This window comes from Cololabis saira, chromosome 3 (genome assembly GCF_033807715.1).
Source record: "Cololabis saira isolate AMF1-May2022 chromosome 3, fColSai1.1, whole genome shotgun sequence".
NCBI classification, from domain to species: Eukaryota; Metazoa; Chordata; class Actinopteri; order Beloniformes; family Belonidae; genus Cololabis; species Cololabis saira.
The window spans coordinates 23,337,373-23,355,481 of NC_084589.1; the positions used below are offsets into that span (position 1 = coordinate 23,337,373).

The 18,109-nt window shown below is 39.1% G+C and overlaps 1 protein-coding gene across 1 annotated transcript; it reads left to right on the plus strand.

Annotated features, from left to right (window-relative positions):
* The first annotated feature begins 9,639 nt into the window (after positions 1-9,639).
* sp8b (sp8 transcription factor b) lies at positions 9,640-12,718 on the plus strand. The gene is made up of 2 exons (XM_061718324.1): positions 9,640-9,713; positions 10,164-12,718. Exons 1-2 carry the CDS (start codon positions 9,693-9,695, stop codon positions 11,499-11,501), a joined length of 1,359 nt encoding a protein of 452 aa, XP_061574308.1. The 5' UTR covers positions 9,640-9,692; the 3' UTR covers positions 11,502-12,718.
* Positions 12,719-18,109: the final 5,391 nt, after the last annotated feature.

An 18,109-nucleotide genomic window follows, 5' to 3' on the forward strand; every position in this document is an offset into this window, starting at 1 on the left:
AAGATAGGTAGACTAATGTATCAACCAAGTAATCAATAATCCAGTAAAATGTTACATGTGGGGAACTTTTTCATTCAATTGGTGCAAGACAAAGTTCTTTTACAGAATTAAAAAAGCAATAGAAACAATAAAAACCCTCTGATCAGCCGACAACACACACACACACACACACACACACACACACACACACACACACACACACACACACACACACACACACACACACACACACACACACACACACACACACACACACACACACACACACACATACACACATACATACACATATGCATGTTCATATATATATACACAGATGCAGTGCTTGTGTTAAACATAGACAACTATTCTTTTTTAAGAATCTACATAGTCTCGAAAATATTAAGCTGAAAGTAGAAATCACTTCTGTTTGCATCCCAGGAAAACAGTAGTTTCATTATGTAATACAGTTTGTCCTTTCACTGTCCAGCTGGATAATGCTTTGGTAAGGTGTTAATCAGAATCCAGTGATACACACATATATATATATATATATATATATATATATATATATATATATATATATATATATATATATATATATATATATATATATATATATATATATATATATACACTGAAACAAATCTATACCAGTAAGAAAATAAGTAATTGGTTGAGCTGATCATTCAACTATGGCCTCATGACCAACAATGGACATCTCAGGCCAATCCAGGACTTTCAGCACGTTCACTGTGGTTTATATTATAGCACGGCGATATCCCCTGTTCCCCTCTGCTGGCCCCCGAGTAATAACCATTAATTTCCCATCATAGTTTGTGTTAATTAAAAAAGCTACAGGTCTAATTGCCGTTTAATGTAATGATGTTAGATCTCATGTTCATGTGTTCAACTCCACCCATCACTCGCTCGTTACTCAGACTTGCTGGGTTTAATCAGATAGAGAAGGACGACTTGTCTCTAATTATCTGCTCTGCTTCATCATTTAATCTTACTGAAGCAGCTCTTCACATGTGCCGCCGCCTCAACTTATAATGCGTCTTTGCTTTGATGAAACACAGCCACAAACTGTTATGCCAGTGTAATTATTTATTTACATATTTATTTATTTACTTGTTTGTTTGTGTTCAGAACCCCTGATGATTACTTCTGGATAATCGCTAAATTGTTTTTAGCTTTCCTTTGGGAAGCTCTGCATCCATATAAAGTCAAGTGAAGTATTCAGTGACGAATTAGCAATGCATAGATTAAAAAAAGACGTTTTCTGTGTTGATGTTTGTATCGTTTTATATCAAGATAAAATTAGGCATGCTTACAAGCTATAGAGTGCAGCCTAGTGAGTGTGGGTGCACAAATTAGTTCATTTCCAATTAATAATAATGTCTTCTCATTTCCAGTTGTTCTTTTTTTTAAAAAAAAGCTCAACTATGATGAAAGAACTTTCATACGTCACTCCACTCTAGCAGTTTTTGGAAAAGTGTACCTTTTATGACCCACTCTCATCAGGTATCAGGTATTTAATAAACGGTTATCTGCCATCCTTCCGAAAAAAGCCTCCTGATGCTCTGCGACATAATTCATCCCGTGTGGCAGCAGAAGGCAAAACTAGCTATTTCACCGTCAAACACCAAATTTGACAGTTCCTGTGGTGAATGTGGGAAGACCAGGAATATTACAGCACTAACTTATGAGCTTTCCCAAAAGGCCATAAATCTCCCTCGGCCAACAGTTAGCGGTTCATGCAAAATGTTCATTATGTTCATAGAGTGTCTATGTTTGTGTGCTTTTACAGATCACATTTGAACCAGTAAATATTTAAGAAATGTACAGATGTTGATTTTGCAGAGGTGGGTTTTGCTGTCTCTGATACCTTTAACAAGCTTCTAGATGCCTTCAATCTGCAGATCCTCAGCAAGCCTCTCATCAAGAGTGCGGGGTTTCTTCCTGTATGGATGAAGTGCCGGTAGAACACACTTGCTTGCACTATGGAGAGGAAGAAAATCTGATTAAACAATTAGTGTCAATTAGCCCCGACCAAATCATTCTACAAACAATTGGTCTCTAGTGCCCAGCTTAATTACAGGCGACTTTCAACTCCTTATCAGGAGCCATGTCGCTCGTGATTCATGTCCAACTCACGCTTGTCCCTCAAGCACTATCAATTATCCACCAGTAAACAAAACACCAGGCAAAAAAAAAAATAAAAGAAAAAAATAAAAAGAAAACCGCAGCTCGAGGTCCCAGGCCTGATTAGCATACCTCTCTGTATGCTTGTCAGCTGCTAAGCAACTAGGAAGGATCAAAGCAGGGATGAGATGAGATGAATGGAGAGCTGAAAGGATAAGACGACAAGACAAGATCAAGATCAGGTGAAAAGAAATAATCAGGCTTGAGGTTAAACTAGAAAAAAAGGTGAGCATTGAGTGAATACTTAAACATTAACTGAAGGCTATCGTGCTGTTTATGTTGTGTACGCTGACACTTCAGAGGTTTATTTGATTCCAGTCACTGGAGGGACATCATGCAGTGATGAAATGTGGCATTTTGAATGTTCATCGGGCAAAACCAAATACGTGCAGGCAGGAACACATCAGAAATTGTGAGGTCAGAGCCTGTGACTTCACCGCAACGCTCACATTTATACACCAAACATATTCAATGCACAAAATGTATGAAGGGGAGAGACAGCAGGAACGATGACATGTTGAATTACCCTGGTGATGTATAGCTTAATGAACCCCTTGTGTTGATCACGCGCCACATTAATCAACAGCCATGAACAGATTCTCTTATTTTCTCAATGCTTCCCTGATAAACTGCAATTTCATTTAACCTTGGACAGCAACTTTAATAGCTTCCACAGGACAACTGTCAATACTTCCCTGGGCATACAGTGATTAAATTGCGAGGCGAGAAGTGTGTTCAAGCTTCCTGCTCATCCTACATCACCCACTCTTCACACTGCAGCCCCCACTAACCCCCTTTTTACTTCAAATCACAGTTTGCACTTTCACACTTGCAGTCTGCAACTAAATCAAAAGTCAAAACCGGCCTTTTTGAGCTCCTGTGCGGCCACCAGCCCACTGCTGTTGTGCTTTTACTTCTAATTTACTTAGAATTTTACTGAGTTCCCTTTTAAAATGCAACAATCTCCTAATATTTCCAGCCGAAATTTGTTTTGCTCTGTAAATCGGATGTGTCTAGTCCATGACCTAACTGTCACTTCATTTCAGAAAATGCTAAAAACTTTTATAAGCCTCTTGGTACATCTTGCAGGTGTACAGTCTCCAATAATTCCTTCAAATTTAACAACCATTGGTGAAGTTTTGTCGTTACCCGCGAGCTCAGTGGACAGGACAAAACAAGACGGTGACGGGCAGTGACCTGAGCCCTGTCATAATGATTTTCTGTGATATCCTCCACCCTTGTCAATTTAGCATAAATTACCAGCCATGAAAAGCCTGCTGGCTGATTAAAACCAATTGTCTGGGTAGGGAAGGACAAGGCAACCTCTTTATTATATGATAAACTAAGTTAATGGAAGAAGACAATATCCCCTCTGGGAAATCGAACTGACTCTTAATTAAAGCATTGTGTTTTCTCTGCAAGACAGGGAGATCTTTCTATTATTCTAACAGGCATTTGAAGGGAAACTTTTAGAAAAAGTTATTCATATGGTAAAGTAACATGCCAAGGTGGGGGGAAAATAAACATTCCTCCTGTGTGAACATCTGACAACAGAGTGATGGAAGGATCCAGTATTTATCCCATATACCCATCCTGCAAATGTAATCAGTGCCAATCAGATGATGATAACTCTAAACAAATGTTACCACAGAGCATTTTAACAGATTTGTTTGTCAAAAACAAGTGTGTGATCTTTTTTGATTACGCTTAATCTAAAAACTGATTATCACATTTTGTTGACTAGTTTTCATTATCACATCCGCAGCTGAAAAGATTCTAACTAATTTTTGGACATGAGAAAATTAGTCTTGTTTTTCAGCTTTGTCTGCAAGCAGAGAACAAAACAAGTTTGCCTTACTCTCCATGACATAACAGAAAAGCAAACAGTTCTCTGCCCTGCGACGCTCGTTGGCTTCCTCCACCCACACTTGAGTTGTGACAGGCATACACCCGCACTTCCATTATTATCCAACACAACAAGAATGCCTCCAGGAGGATAATTACTGAAACTTGAAGAGCCAGGGCTAATCCTAAGTACTTCACTTTGTGTGACTGCCTTCCCCGCCTGTCTCTTAGACGGCCGTTCACACTGACAAAGTGCAACGTCGGGCTCAGTGAAAGTCAATAAGAAGACCTCATGGCACACAGATGCAGCAGTCAAGCTGAAAAATGCTGTTGTCAGCATTTGCCATAAACAGTTTGTTTGAAACACTCTGATCTGTCACCACAGGCAACCAAAATATATAAATAAATAATCTGTGGGACACAGAGATAATGACATTCAATAAGGGTATTCCACAAATAACCATACAAATTGCTTAAGTCCTTTTACTAAGACAGACAAGCTTGTTTGGCTGAAAGAGGAGCACAAAGAACAAATAGTGAGCTCTGGGGGTAGAAGGTGACTGACAGCTGTAACATAACCTCCACTGTAAAGACTCGATCAGAGAATTTCCCTGGTGCTGCTGGCAGGTCTCCTTTAATTGACAGGTGCTGACATGGATCATTAAGAACCTTTTTAGATATATTTTCATGACAAGACCCATCACACAGCACCCACTGTAAGTGTGGTGATGTTCGCTATTTAACATATAATTATTTTGATATAGGGAGAGAAATTATGCCAATCCAAGTTACCACTGACATAATGTCCGTGCAAACCATCAACATGGCAACTGTGAACAAAGAAGTTACCGCCAGGAGGTTATCATATATAACACATAACTTTAAATGGAAGCTTTCAAACACTTTCAGTGCAGTGCATTTTAGTTAACATGAATGTGTTTGATTTGATTTTTTGACCCATAGAAGAATGACGACTACCTTTGTGTTTGGATTTCTGTTGCAGCCAGACAAAACTTAAAAGGCAGGAAAAAAGTTTTTCACCGACTGCATCCATTCATCTCAGGAGGGACCAGAGGCGGCTGCACAAAGCCAGGAACAGCTGGCTGATCGATACCCAACAAAGGCCTAGAGGTTAGAGCAGTCAAAAGATTGTTAACTAGCCATTTTATTTGCCAGACATTTATATCATTGTTTATGGTTCAGTGCACCCCTTCAGTACGGGCTATGCTGCCCACCTGTGCTTGGAACACTTTCAGGGCCTCTGCAGACACTTTTCATGACCTCATGGGTGAGAGAAGGAAGGGAGGATGGATAGATAGATAGATAGATAGATAGATAGATAGATAGATAGATAGATAGATAGATAGATAGATAGATAGATAGATAGATAGATAGATAGATAGATAGATAGATAGATAGATAGATAGATAGATAGATAGATAGATAGATAGATAGATAGATAGATAGATAGATAGATAGATAGATAGATAGATAGATAGATAGATAGATAGATAGATAGACATAATGTACTTGGACTTCAAATGTGCATTCCAGCAAATCCATGTATGCACAGTTTGTTTGTGTGAATATGAGTGTAATGGTGAAGTGAGCGGCCCAGCCTGTAACACATGGCTTTGCTGGCCACCACTCGTCCCCTGCAGGCTGGCAGAGAGGGGAGACCCTCTCTGTGGCTCACCCAGGCGAAGAGGGGCTTCCTGCACATCTTTTGTCACACCATTTGGGCCCTTGTGTCTGTGGCTGCCCTGCTCCTCCGGACCCACTTGGCAGCCTCTGTGCAGACGGACATCTGCTCTTTGCAGCCTCCCGGTGAATAGAGAAAACAACAACCAGCAGAGTCTGCTCTGTGCTCTATGCTGCACACACCATGCCACAACACACACACTGTGCTCTATCTATCTATCTATCTATCTATCTATCTATCTATCTATCTATCTATCTATCTATCTATCTATCTATCTATCTATCTATCTATCTATCTATCTATCTATCTATCTATCTATCTATTACAGAATTTATACAGAAAATATATAGAAGAACGTTTTCCATTAGATTAAAATGAACCCCTAGTGTTGTCTGAAATAGTTTAAATGCTGCTATTACCTTTTCCTAAGGAAAATATCAAGAGACCCTTAGACAGTTTAAATCTCCACATTAAATGAAAAGATAAATAAATAAATTAAAAAATAAATAAATAAATAAATGTTATACATTTATTTATATACACACATATACACACATACATATATATGTATATATATATATATATATATATATATATATATATATATATATATATATATATATATATATATATATATATATATATATATATATAAGTATATATATATATATATATATATATATATATATATATATATATATATATATATATATATATATATATATATATATATATATATATATACTTATATATATACTTATATATATATATATATATACTTCTGCATATATGGCAAAATGGGCTCCTTTCTCCTGTTTCTCTGAGCAGAGTGATTGGAGCACGCAATATTGAACAGACTTTGTTCGTGCTCAGCGGCCCAGAATAACTCGGTCATTATGGTGGCAAAAGGGACAGGTTTTAAGTTTGATTTCATGATGGTAATATAGCCCATGTGTGTAGGGGAAGAAAGCCTTCAATGGGGACATCTGTTCAACGCGGCTTACAGTTACAGCCGTGCGCGACAGGAACAACCTGTGCACACCATATGAGAGCGGTCCGAGCCGCAAACACTTGCTGAAACGCAACAGGCATGAAATGATTTTTTTTTCTTTTTCTTTCCTTTTTTTTTTTGTAGAGGCATTGGACGGGAAAAAGTGTACCATCTGATTTGTTGTGCGCAGAAAGAAAGAAAATCGCTTGCCCCTCAGTGGGTTCAGCAGCTCAGTATCCTGTGGGGAAGTTATCACACTGACCTCTGACATGAGTCTTGCTGGTATGATCACCTAGTAATTTGTCACCAGAGGCCAACATGTCCCCTGGAGCTTCAGTCCTACCTTGCATTTCAGATGTGTTAAACCAATATGGTTTATAATAATAACCCTGACATTCATTTTCGATTAAATAAAACACATTTAAAACAAATATTACTGTTATTTTCAAAGAGAAAATCAATCTCATCACGGACGTTAAATGACTTAATTCTGAAAGATGAGGATTATTTATATATTTACTAACAATATTGGTACATGTCTACACAAGTTTAGGAATCTGGGAACACGGGGTGAAAGTGTCAGCGGAAATTTTCCAACGTATTCCTAATTGAATTGCCAGTGTAACATTTATCCGGCATGGTGCACAATCACCGGCAGCAGGAGATGCTGTGTTTTATTCCGCTGAGAGCAAAACGTCGAGGGTCAATCAATGCACCGCAGAGCGGAAGAGCACGGTATGTAGGTTTTATTTCTCACCATTACTTCGTCACGTTTTATTCGCCTCTGGCTCTGTTGCACATTATTCACAGCTTGATTTAGCAGAACTTGTGTGAATGGTTAGTTTGACGGAAATAAAATGATTAGTGAAGAAACAGATTGATAGAGTTAATTTATTATCCGCAACGTCAATAAACCAAGTAGACGTGTGTGTGTGTGTGTGTGTGTGTGTGTGTGTGTGTGTGTGTGTGTGTGTGTGTGTGTGTGTGTGTGTGTGTGTGTGTGTGTGTGTGTGTGTGTGTGTGTGTGTGTGTGTGTGTGTGTGTGTGTGTGTGTCATATGTAATTTGACAGAAACGATAATTTCACGTTTAGTTGGAGAACTGCGTCAATACGCTTAGAACGGAAATTATATTTGTTCATACCTGTAATAAATGTCGGAGGTTTGCTGAAGTGTCTTTAAATATTTAAAAAAAGGATCAAATAAAATAATAATAATAATAATTTATTATGCAAGATTAATAACTGGAATGCAAAAACGCCACATGTATAATATGGCTACACCTGTTTCAGTGTTTTACGCATGAACATGCGAGATCATATTTGTCTCTTTTTTTTTTTGTTTGAATCTCCCTCATTTTTTACACCACAGGCAGCTCAAATCCAAAAAGCTGTTTGTCCAATCCTAGAAACACAAGAATTAATCAGAGAGTCCATCTATCACACTGTGCAATAAAGGAAGCGACACGGTTTAGGCAGATGATGTGATGAATAATCCCTGGTCGTTTTAATTAACTTTTCCCTGTCCTGTAATGACCAAGCTGGTCAACAGACCCGGTCAATAAGCATGTTAATATCAAACAAATAAAACTGGGGATGATTAAAAACCTCCTGCGTTATTAAATTTGAAATTCAAATGAAATTTATGCTTCAAGCGCACGGCGCATGCTAATATCCCCGACAGAGTCCCAGGGTTCAGCACGCGTTTTCACCAGTTCATATTATGCAACATGGACTTTCTCTTATTTTACTAAATGTCGGCGCACAAAGTGAAGAACCAATTTAAGATAACTAAATTAACATCTTATTTTCAGGCACATAACGCAATCACTTACTTTAATAAATACTTCCACTTAATCCTCATCTCCAACATTATGCATATTGCCAATAACCCCGGGCGGGTTGCGCGCCGGAGGGGGAGGGAGGGCTTAAAAAAATGCATTTTTGAATTTGGTAATGTGAAAGCAGTAAATCTTCTAAAGTCAACTACACTGACCTCCCATGTTCTTCATCTGCTGTTTTAGACAAATATACCCTATAATGAAACGAATAATGTGTCCCCGGAATGTGCCAGTTTTAATCAAAACTGTCAAGGTAATTGAACAGCAATTACAGTAATATGAAAGTTTGAGACGGTGTAATATAGGTCCGTGTTGGCCAGAACAATGCAGCCTTTATATTTTGAGTAATAGAGTTTGTGTGTAGCTCATAAGAGATTGAAACATGCAAATATCCAGCCGATGCGGGTAAAATTATGATACTGAAGACGTGTAAAAGAAAGAAAAGGAGGTTGGGGCATTTCTGAAAAACTTTAACTGCACTGAAATTTGGTTTAGTACTTAATAGGCTATTACACATTTATTTTCCTGGAAAATAACTTGGTTTCCTCAAATCAGGACCCTTATTTTGAAAATTGAATAGCTTATTTCGTATCACAGGGGGGCTATTTTCGCTCTTATGGCGATTCGCCGACTTTTATTTTTTTAATTATTATTTTATTACAACCAATTTATTTGCCACTCGGCCTATCCCATATTACCGGGCACATGCCCTCGGTCCTCCTATAAAATTTATGGAACGTGATATTCTGTAAAATTTCAATAAATAGGCCCCCCCTGCAAGTCCTCCTTCCTAATTCGCTCTCATTTAACTTTACCTTCCTTCCGCTGTCTTTTATCATGAGGGGGCTGCAGGAGGGCGGGGAGCTGTCGGAGGCGCCATCGATGACCTCACGGTAGTGTGTGGCCGCGCGGCCACAGGCGGCCGCTGATTGGTCGCCCGTGTCACAGCGGCACTTCAAAGCCGGAGAGGAGCCTACAATTGTGGAAGAATGGGCGGAACACATCATTGTATTGCACACCTCTAAAAAAAAAAAAAAAGAAAAGAAAAAAAAGAAAGAAAGAAAAAAAAACAGTCCTCGGGATTCATAAATATAAAAAGATTCTCTGAGGAGGGCAGTGTTTTTGTGTGATGGCAACTTCACTTCTTGGGGTGAGTCTAAAGGACTTTCTTACTGGTTTAATTAGTTCTTGTCATTGTCCTGCGACGGAGGATTAAACGTGCAGCTGGAGAAAAAGTAGCAGCAAAGCCAGTCTGTTAGTTATATTTTCACCACGCGGTTCGAATGAGAAAGTCGAGCCCTTTTTTGACGAGTTATAGGACTTTGGAGTAGTGTTAAAAACACGCATGCTTGCCTTCACAGTTCGCAGTTTGAAAGTTATTCGTGTATAGGCTCAGCTTGACGCTTGTTTACTCTTCCACTTTCTGTTCGTCCAGGTAGGGAATAATACCATAATGATTTCCAAAACTTAAAACAAAAAAAACTAGAAAACTCAAATGAAAAAAAAAAAAAAACTGTCTCTACTAAGCTGAAACTTGTGTGATTAACCTATTTAACCTGTTAAACTAACCGCCCGCTTACAAATGTTTTTGTCCTTTCAGGAGGAGCCGAGGTTAGGATCGACTCCTTTAGCCATGTTAGCAGCAACATGTAACAAAATAGGGAGTCCGAGCCCTTCACCGTCCTCAATTTCGGATAATTCCTCGTCGTTTGGAAAGGGCTTCCACCCGTGGAAGAGAGCCGCGGCCAGCAGCTGCAGCCTCGGCTCCGGCCTGTCCGGCTTCGGGGTGTCCCGGAACGGAGCTGGCATCTCGGACTCTTTCGGCACAAACAGCTCCAGCGGATCCAGTGCCTTCTCCCTCACCTCTGGTACCTCAACGAGTTCCCATTTCGGAAACGACTATTCTGTTTTCCAAGCATCCGTGTCGAGCAACTCTCAAGAGTCCAGCCACCAGCCGGTGTTCATCTCCAAGGTGCACACGTCCGTGGACAGCTTGCAGGGCATTTACCCCAGGATGAGCGTGGCGCACCCGTACGAGTCCTGGTTCAAGTCCTCCCACCCCGGCATCCCCGCGGGAGAGGTCGGCACCACCGGAGCATCGGCGTGGTGGGACGTGGGAGCGGGATGGATTGACGTTCAAAACCCAAACGGAGCAGCACTACAGACGTCCTTGCACTCTGGTGGACTCCAGACCTCCTTACACTCTCCCCTGGGCGGATATAATTCAGACTACTCCAGTTTAAGTCACTCTGCTTTCAGCACAAGTCCCTCTCCGCACCTGTTGACCACCGGCCAGCACCTGATGGACGGTTTCAAGCCGGTGTTATCCTCTTATCCGGACACCAGCCCGTCTCCGTTGGCCGGAGCAGGGGGCACCATGCTCTCCGGGGGGCCGCCCGCATCTTTAGCGGGGTCTCCCCGGTCCTCTGCCCGAAGGTACTCCGGCAGAGCCACCTGCGACTGTCCGAACTGCCAGGAGGCGGAGAGACTCGGGCCGGCCGGCGCCAGCCTGCGGAGGAAAGGTCTGCACAGCTGCCACATCCCCGGCTGCGGGAAGGTGTACGGCAAAACGTCGCACCTCAAGGCGCATTTGAGATGGCACACCGGCGAGAGGCCGTTTGTGTGTAACTGGCTCTTTTGCGGGAAGAGATTCACGCGCTCCGACGAGCTCCAGCGACATTTACGCACGCACACCGGGGAGAAGCGCTTCGCTTGTCCGGTGTGCAACAAGAGATTTATGCGCAGCGACCACCTGAGTAAACACGTGAAGACTCACAGCGCAGGGGGATCCTCCGGCTCGGCCTCCGGGGGCAGCGGGGGGAAACGGGGGAGCGACACCGACAGCGAGCACAGCGCGCCGGGGAGCCCCCCGTGCCATTCCCCCGACCTGTTGCACCCGCCCGAGTCCAGCCAGGCAGTGGGCATGAACGGGCTCTAAAGCCTGAATTATGGTTCTGCGTTAAATCGACGCAGACCGCCGCGTACCATACGTCGTAGGCTCCGCGTTGGTGTAACGCGGAACCATAAATCAGCCTTAAAACTCCCGGCAGTGAAGTAAAAAAACAAACTGTACAACAGCAACATATTGTGATTCATTTGTCCTACAAGACAAGAGAGTGGACATACTTTGGTGTATGTGACATACTTCCTCCATGAGTGTTGTCATTTAATAAGAAAATATGTCTATACCTTTCTTTTCTGTCTCCTCCAAGTGTTTTAAGATTATTAACTGCATAGTGACCTAGCTGTGCCATCATAAACTCCTCATTAGTACACCTGCGGTGTGAAAGTGAAGTCAAGTTCTTGTGCGACACGCTGGAGCAGGGCAAAGTTGAAACTTTCTGCAACCCGATCCCCGACAAGCCCTACTGGTTTATTTCTCAGTATACGACGAAAAAGAAAATAAGAAAAAAAAAAAAAAAAAAAGAAAAACACTGCTGTGAACTGAGGCAAAAAAGAAAAAAAAATGCGCTACTGCTGTCATACTGTACGCATTGTTTTAAAACCAAACACTGGCACTTTATTATCGAGCAAGAGGAATGGCTTTTGTCACTGTGGAAGGACTGCTCGGCAGGAATAAATACCTGTTTGTGGAGTAATCTGGTGAAATGCGGGATGCAATGGTTTTCATTTGATCTGTGTAGTCCCATCAGATAACGGAGGAGCAGTTGAAGGTCTAAATCAAGTATTGCTATTCACCCCACAGCCTCCAGTTGTACGCCAAGTTTGCAAGTTGGCCAGTCTAAGATACTTAATCTTTACTTTGCTGCAAAATGTGTTGTAAATAATGAGAAATGTAGGTTAGAATAATTACAGCCCAATGTAAAGGTGGGCAATGTATTTGTCCAGGAGACGATTTTGTATAGGTATTTCTAGTTGTATATGGACTCTAGTAAATATTTGAAAATATACGGAAATGTACTTGGACTTTTCTTTGACATGGTATGAAATGTATTGTGGGGAATATTTAACCACGAGTTTTCTTGTATTTTAGGGGTCTATCGTTAGGCGCACTTTGAAATTATTTGTATGGTTTTGAAATCATTTACTGTTTATCCACTCTTTTAATTTAAGTAAGCATGTTGTAAAGTGATTTTAATTTTACATTATTTTTTTTCTCTGAGAATGGCTTTTTATGTGAGCCACTCAATAAAGTCAGTATAAATTCAGAAGCAGTTTGATCGACTCAGTTTGTTTGATTGTTGAGTCGATAAAATCCCTTTCTTAACAGTGCAGAACTCGGACGGTATTTAATATTTTATATCACAGCAGATTAAATGTTGGTTTGTTTTATAACCAGGCTCACATTTTATATAGGCCTACTGAGATTCATCATGTAAATGTTTAGCTGGTGGTTTTTAAAATACTTTTTTACACTTAAAATGGAAGACAATGGCCTATAACAGAACGGCAAAACCGATAAAACAAAATAGATAGATACATAAACAGTAATACGATTGACTTTATTACGCATCTTAGGAAATAAAATTAAAGAAGTCGGTGTTTTGATAATTCTTTTTTAAATCCAAGCTTTACAAAAAACACCATATTGTGTTGCTTATGAAAATCTCAAAGGTCCCCAACAATGACGGCAGAATAGCAACTTTATTAGTTATAGGCCTCGGCTTATTAGACCCTACATTTTCACCATATTTTCTTTTAGGGACAGACTATAATTTTTAGTTTTGCTCTGCATTTTTTAAAGTTTTTTTTAATATAGTTTTTTTTCAGTTTATGTCCTGGCTCTCAACAGGATTACGCACGTATAGAATACCTGCAAGGATATTTGATCAAGTTCCGGGAACATTACAAGTTGTCACTGCGCACAACGGACCTTTTTTCTTTTCTTTCTTTTTCGTTTTCAAAACACATTCGCTTACATTTGTTCATTTCAAAATCGACTGTAACTCAAACTACTGTGGGTAAAGTGTTCATAAGCCTTACATTATTAACTTCACAGTAAAGTAATACGCATCATTTGTCGCCTTTTATGTCGATCTCACTCACTTGATCTTGAATTAACAAAGTTCCTCCTAAATCAGGGTTGATAATCTTAGAGAGGATAAAAGATAAGATAATCCCTTTTCAGTTTAAAACATACATTTACCAATAAATTTTGGCCATTTTTGTTCTAATTACTTATTTGCTTCTGTCTGTGGGCTGAAACAGGACACATATAACGCAGTTGGGCGATTTTCAATTGTAACAAGTCCACATTTTCCCCATTTGAATTATATAGCCTATATTGTTGTTTCTGGATTTTACTGTGCCAAAATAACAGATTTCTCGGGACCTTGTGGGCATCTACGCCGAGTTATCTCTCAACTATGTTGGATGAAGCGTAGAAACCCTCGGCACTTCCTTTAACTTCATGTTTTCTTTTGCCGCCTGACTGCGAGGAGTAGGTTAAACATCCTCCAAATTTCTGCTCAGCGGCTTCTCATGTACAGCTATATAGCGCCATCTACAGTTTTCTTTTGTTAAACATATTCCTGGATCTATCCTGAGAAATTTGTGGTATGGGATTCAGTGGGGATTCACTGGTGCTGCCGGTATTAAACCATTATTGTATTATTTTAAGTGTGCCTTTTCATTTCATTAAGTGTAAACATTCAACAAACACACAACAGCTTGTTCACATATTTGTTGTGGGACATACATCAGAAAGGACGCACGTCCTCAGTTCACCTGCATGTTCCTTCTGAAACACACCTGGATAAAACATGAGTCAGCAAGAAGTCTGGTGTAAATGCACACAATTTTTGAATTTTCAATTAGCCATGAATCAAGGTTTACAGTGCTTAAACTCACCATATATTCTCAATTCAACAGTGCATGAGAACACCTCATCAGAGGAATGGATGCCTCATGTGTTGTGTAGTCAGTCTTTATGCCAACAAGGAATTCCTGTGAAAACACCCATAATAATATGATGGTGAATATTTCAACTTCCTCAGTTCTGCTGCTTTTCTACCCGTCATATTTACACGCTGCAACGTACAAGTTCTTGCATGCACAGAAAAACCAAACGGCTTCCACTAACATCTCCTACCTGTTTGCACTTCTTCAGGAAGTCTGTTAGTTCAGGTACACTTTGTAATTTGGGATTTAACTATGCTGAGTCTGCAGCACAGTTTGACTGAATTTGAACAGCAAACCGACAAAATATCTGTTTAAGTTTCTGTTCAGTTACTGCAGTTTTACTGTGTAAAATATATAAATAAAAATAAAAGAATTATTGGGAAAAAAATAAAAAAGTTAGTTGTTATGGTTTATTTTATTTTATTTTTCAATTTTAATGTTTCTAATTTATTAGTTTGGTTTTGGCCATATAGATAAACAGCCCGAAAGATAAAGGAAAACTTATTACATGAAAGTATCCTCTGAAGCATATGACATTTTTTAAATTAAAAGGGAAGGAATAAACTTTAACCCCTTACTGTCTTAATATAAAGACAAGAAATATAAAAAATCTCAATGATTTGTATTCTTGCTGTCAAGCAGATGCTAAATAAAGGAGATTAGAAAAGAATCAGTTTGAGGCACATTTTTACAATTGACAATAAGCGGTTAAAGGGAACAATCTTTCGACTCCGAGCAAGAGCGAAACACAATTTATTTGATAAAGAATATTATTACGCAGGGGGAGGTCTAATGCTAAACTTTTTTTTTACCTTAACTATAATTAATTATTCCAAGTCTGACTTGACTTATTGCTATAAGCTGCAAAACATGAATTTATATATTATGTTTTATTTAAAGAGGCCTTCTGTATGTAAAGGAGAAATGTTTTCCCTCAAAAGAATATTCTTTAGTCATCTAAAGGGTGACTAAAGAATAATTTAACAAGAAAAGATTAAATGTTACACATGCTTCACTGTGTTATCATTTTATTATCACCTTCCCAGGCTGTTGTAGTGTCACTTAGTCCTCAGAGGAAAGTCCCACAGAAGGCCTCATTTAAATTATGCTGGCATCAGGAAGTGCACGCAAGCCAGGACGAGGAGGGTGAGTAGCCAACTGAGGATGAAGGCCACAATAAAGAGAATGTGGTGTTTTAGGAGCCAGCTCAGCTTTGATCCAATCACCTAAAATGCAGGAAAAGGAATATGATTATACCAAAACGGTTAAAGCCTGCACACGCTTGTGATTTTGAGGTCAAGTTTTGCTTCATAAAGCTTAAGCTAAATCACAGTCTTGACAGATGCTCCATGCAAATGCTAACGACTGTTGATATGATGAGATGTGTTTTTTATTTTTTTCCCCATTCCACCAGTAAATCACAGTGTTGTTGTAACACCTCTCACCGATGATGCATCTGTGGCCAATTTTGTGGTTAGAACCACCAACTGCACTGCAATTGTCATCAAACCCACCAATCTCCGGGGAAACGCAATTGGACATGGTCCAGAGGTTAGTCAAAATAATTAACAGCAATTGCTGTAAGACTGACAGGGTGCCTTTTATACAATGCTTCCAGCAATTTGAATTCATTTATGTAACAGGTTGTGTTTCACCTGTCTGATCCATGAGTTGAATATCCACAGATGCAACTTGACAGGAAGAAGCTTATCTTGTTTTTATAGACTTTAGCCATTGACTTCATAATTTCATTGCATGAATCTATAAAATATTTCAATATCATTGTGTTTCAAAGTATTCAAAATACATTCAAACAAAAAGACAAAACATAGTATTTTCTCCTTTTAAAATCAATGAAAATGATGACACCCATAAGAGCAATAAAAATGCAAAATTTTATAAGAAAAAAAATATGTAAAGCTTCACTGTTGCCCATAAACACCCCAGTGACATTTTCAAAGAGTGCGCAGAGAAAAAGCATCTCAAGATGAAGTCCTGAGCCAGCATACTCATGTTCTTTTTGTAATCAAATGCACAAACCTAGAAAGGTTAACATCACTACTTCATCAATAGATGGAATCACCAGGCATCAAAAAGGTCTATTGATGCTCAATCAGGGCCTAAATATTTTTTATAAACTTAAGATGTCTGTATTTCTCCAGTGTATATTTAAAATGCAAATGGAAATTACACAATAGACATAATTTTAGGCAATTTAACAAAGAAACCATTCCCAAAACACTAAGAACGTTTGACCCAAACATCGTGCACGTCTAGTGTCGTTGATTCAGAGTGAGTGTGGCTGCCTTAACTCACCCTCTTATCCACCTGTCTTTGCCCAAATCTGCATTTTCCTTGCCTTTTGTGTTACACCTGACACTAACAACTGTTTGAACAGGAAAACATTTTAAAAGGTCCAAAAGAGAATCAAAATACTTTGTAACTAAGTACATAAAGAAGCATCTGAGTGAATGAACAGTAGAGAAATGGCTCCATCAAGTGGTACAATCATGCAAGCAGAAAGCACATTCCTGACGTCATATGATTAGTGCTACTTGCATTAAGGCTGTAGTAATAGTCTAAAATGAAAATAGTATTTGTGTATATTTTGATTATGCCTTATTGAATGATTAGCCTCTATTTATTTTAATGTCCTGTTCTGATGATATTTATGATGAATTGTTAGACTACCCGAGTTCTTGCTATTATGTCATATTATGCACTTATAATAAAGACTTCTGATGCCGATTCTAAAATAAGACATGTATCATTGGGATGACCATGCATTTCTTTATTTATTTCATAAAATCAAAATTTCAAAGCTTCTTTAATTCTTTGCTGCCTCTCCAAAAAGAAAAGTCACCACCTGGTGAGTTTTCTGGATTTAACTAAGCGAATAGGTAAGAGCTTCCCATTGGATAATAACTGTATGGGTGATTATGTTGCAGGTGGCAAAAAGTTATTTAACCCTAACCGAGGCAGTGAATAGCTTCTCATTTCTTAAACAAGAAAACACATCCTGTGGTTGTGGAAAAGATGTTAATCTGCTTAAAAAGGGCAATGCATCAAATAAAGGAAACGTTAAAGGAGACTGCTTAAAAAAAATGCCTAAATTGGGTTAATACATTACTAAAAACTAGAAGGAAAATCATGTTGAGGAAGAAATGTGGTCAGACATTACCATGAACAGTACAACAATACAAAAAACGAATTAAACTCTGGATAGAAATGAATGAGGTGACATTGCACAAGCTTATCGGAATGATGCCAATGCAAATCCATTCCATAATCAAAGCTAAAGGCGGTCCAATGAAGTATTAGATTATGTGACTTTTTTGACAGACAGTGTAGGATAAGCGATGCCATGTGATTTTTAACACATTTAGGGAACATGTCCTCACCATCCACTATATGTCTATCTTGTGTGAACACTGTAGAAAACACTGGAAAGAAGAGTGGGGTCAGCGAATTAGTGATGCATACTAATTTAAAGTAATCCTTGCCAAATTTATTTTCAGTCTTTTTTAGGGATACCAACTAAATTTACCATGCCAGTTTCATTAGTTTGATTTATCAATTGATTCTGTTGAATCAAAATTCAAGAGAAATGTCTGATTTCCATTAGTCAGTGATCAGTCAATCATTATTTTATTATTACTTTTGACAGTTTCAAGTTATTTTAGT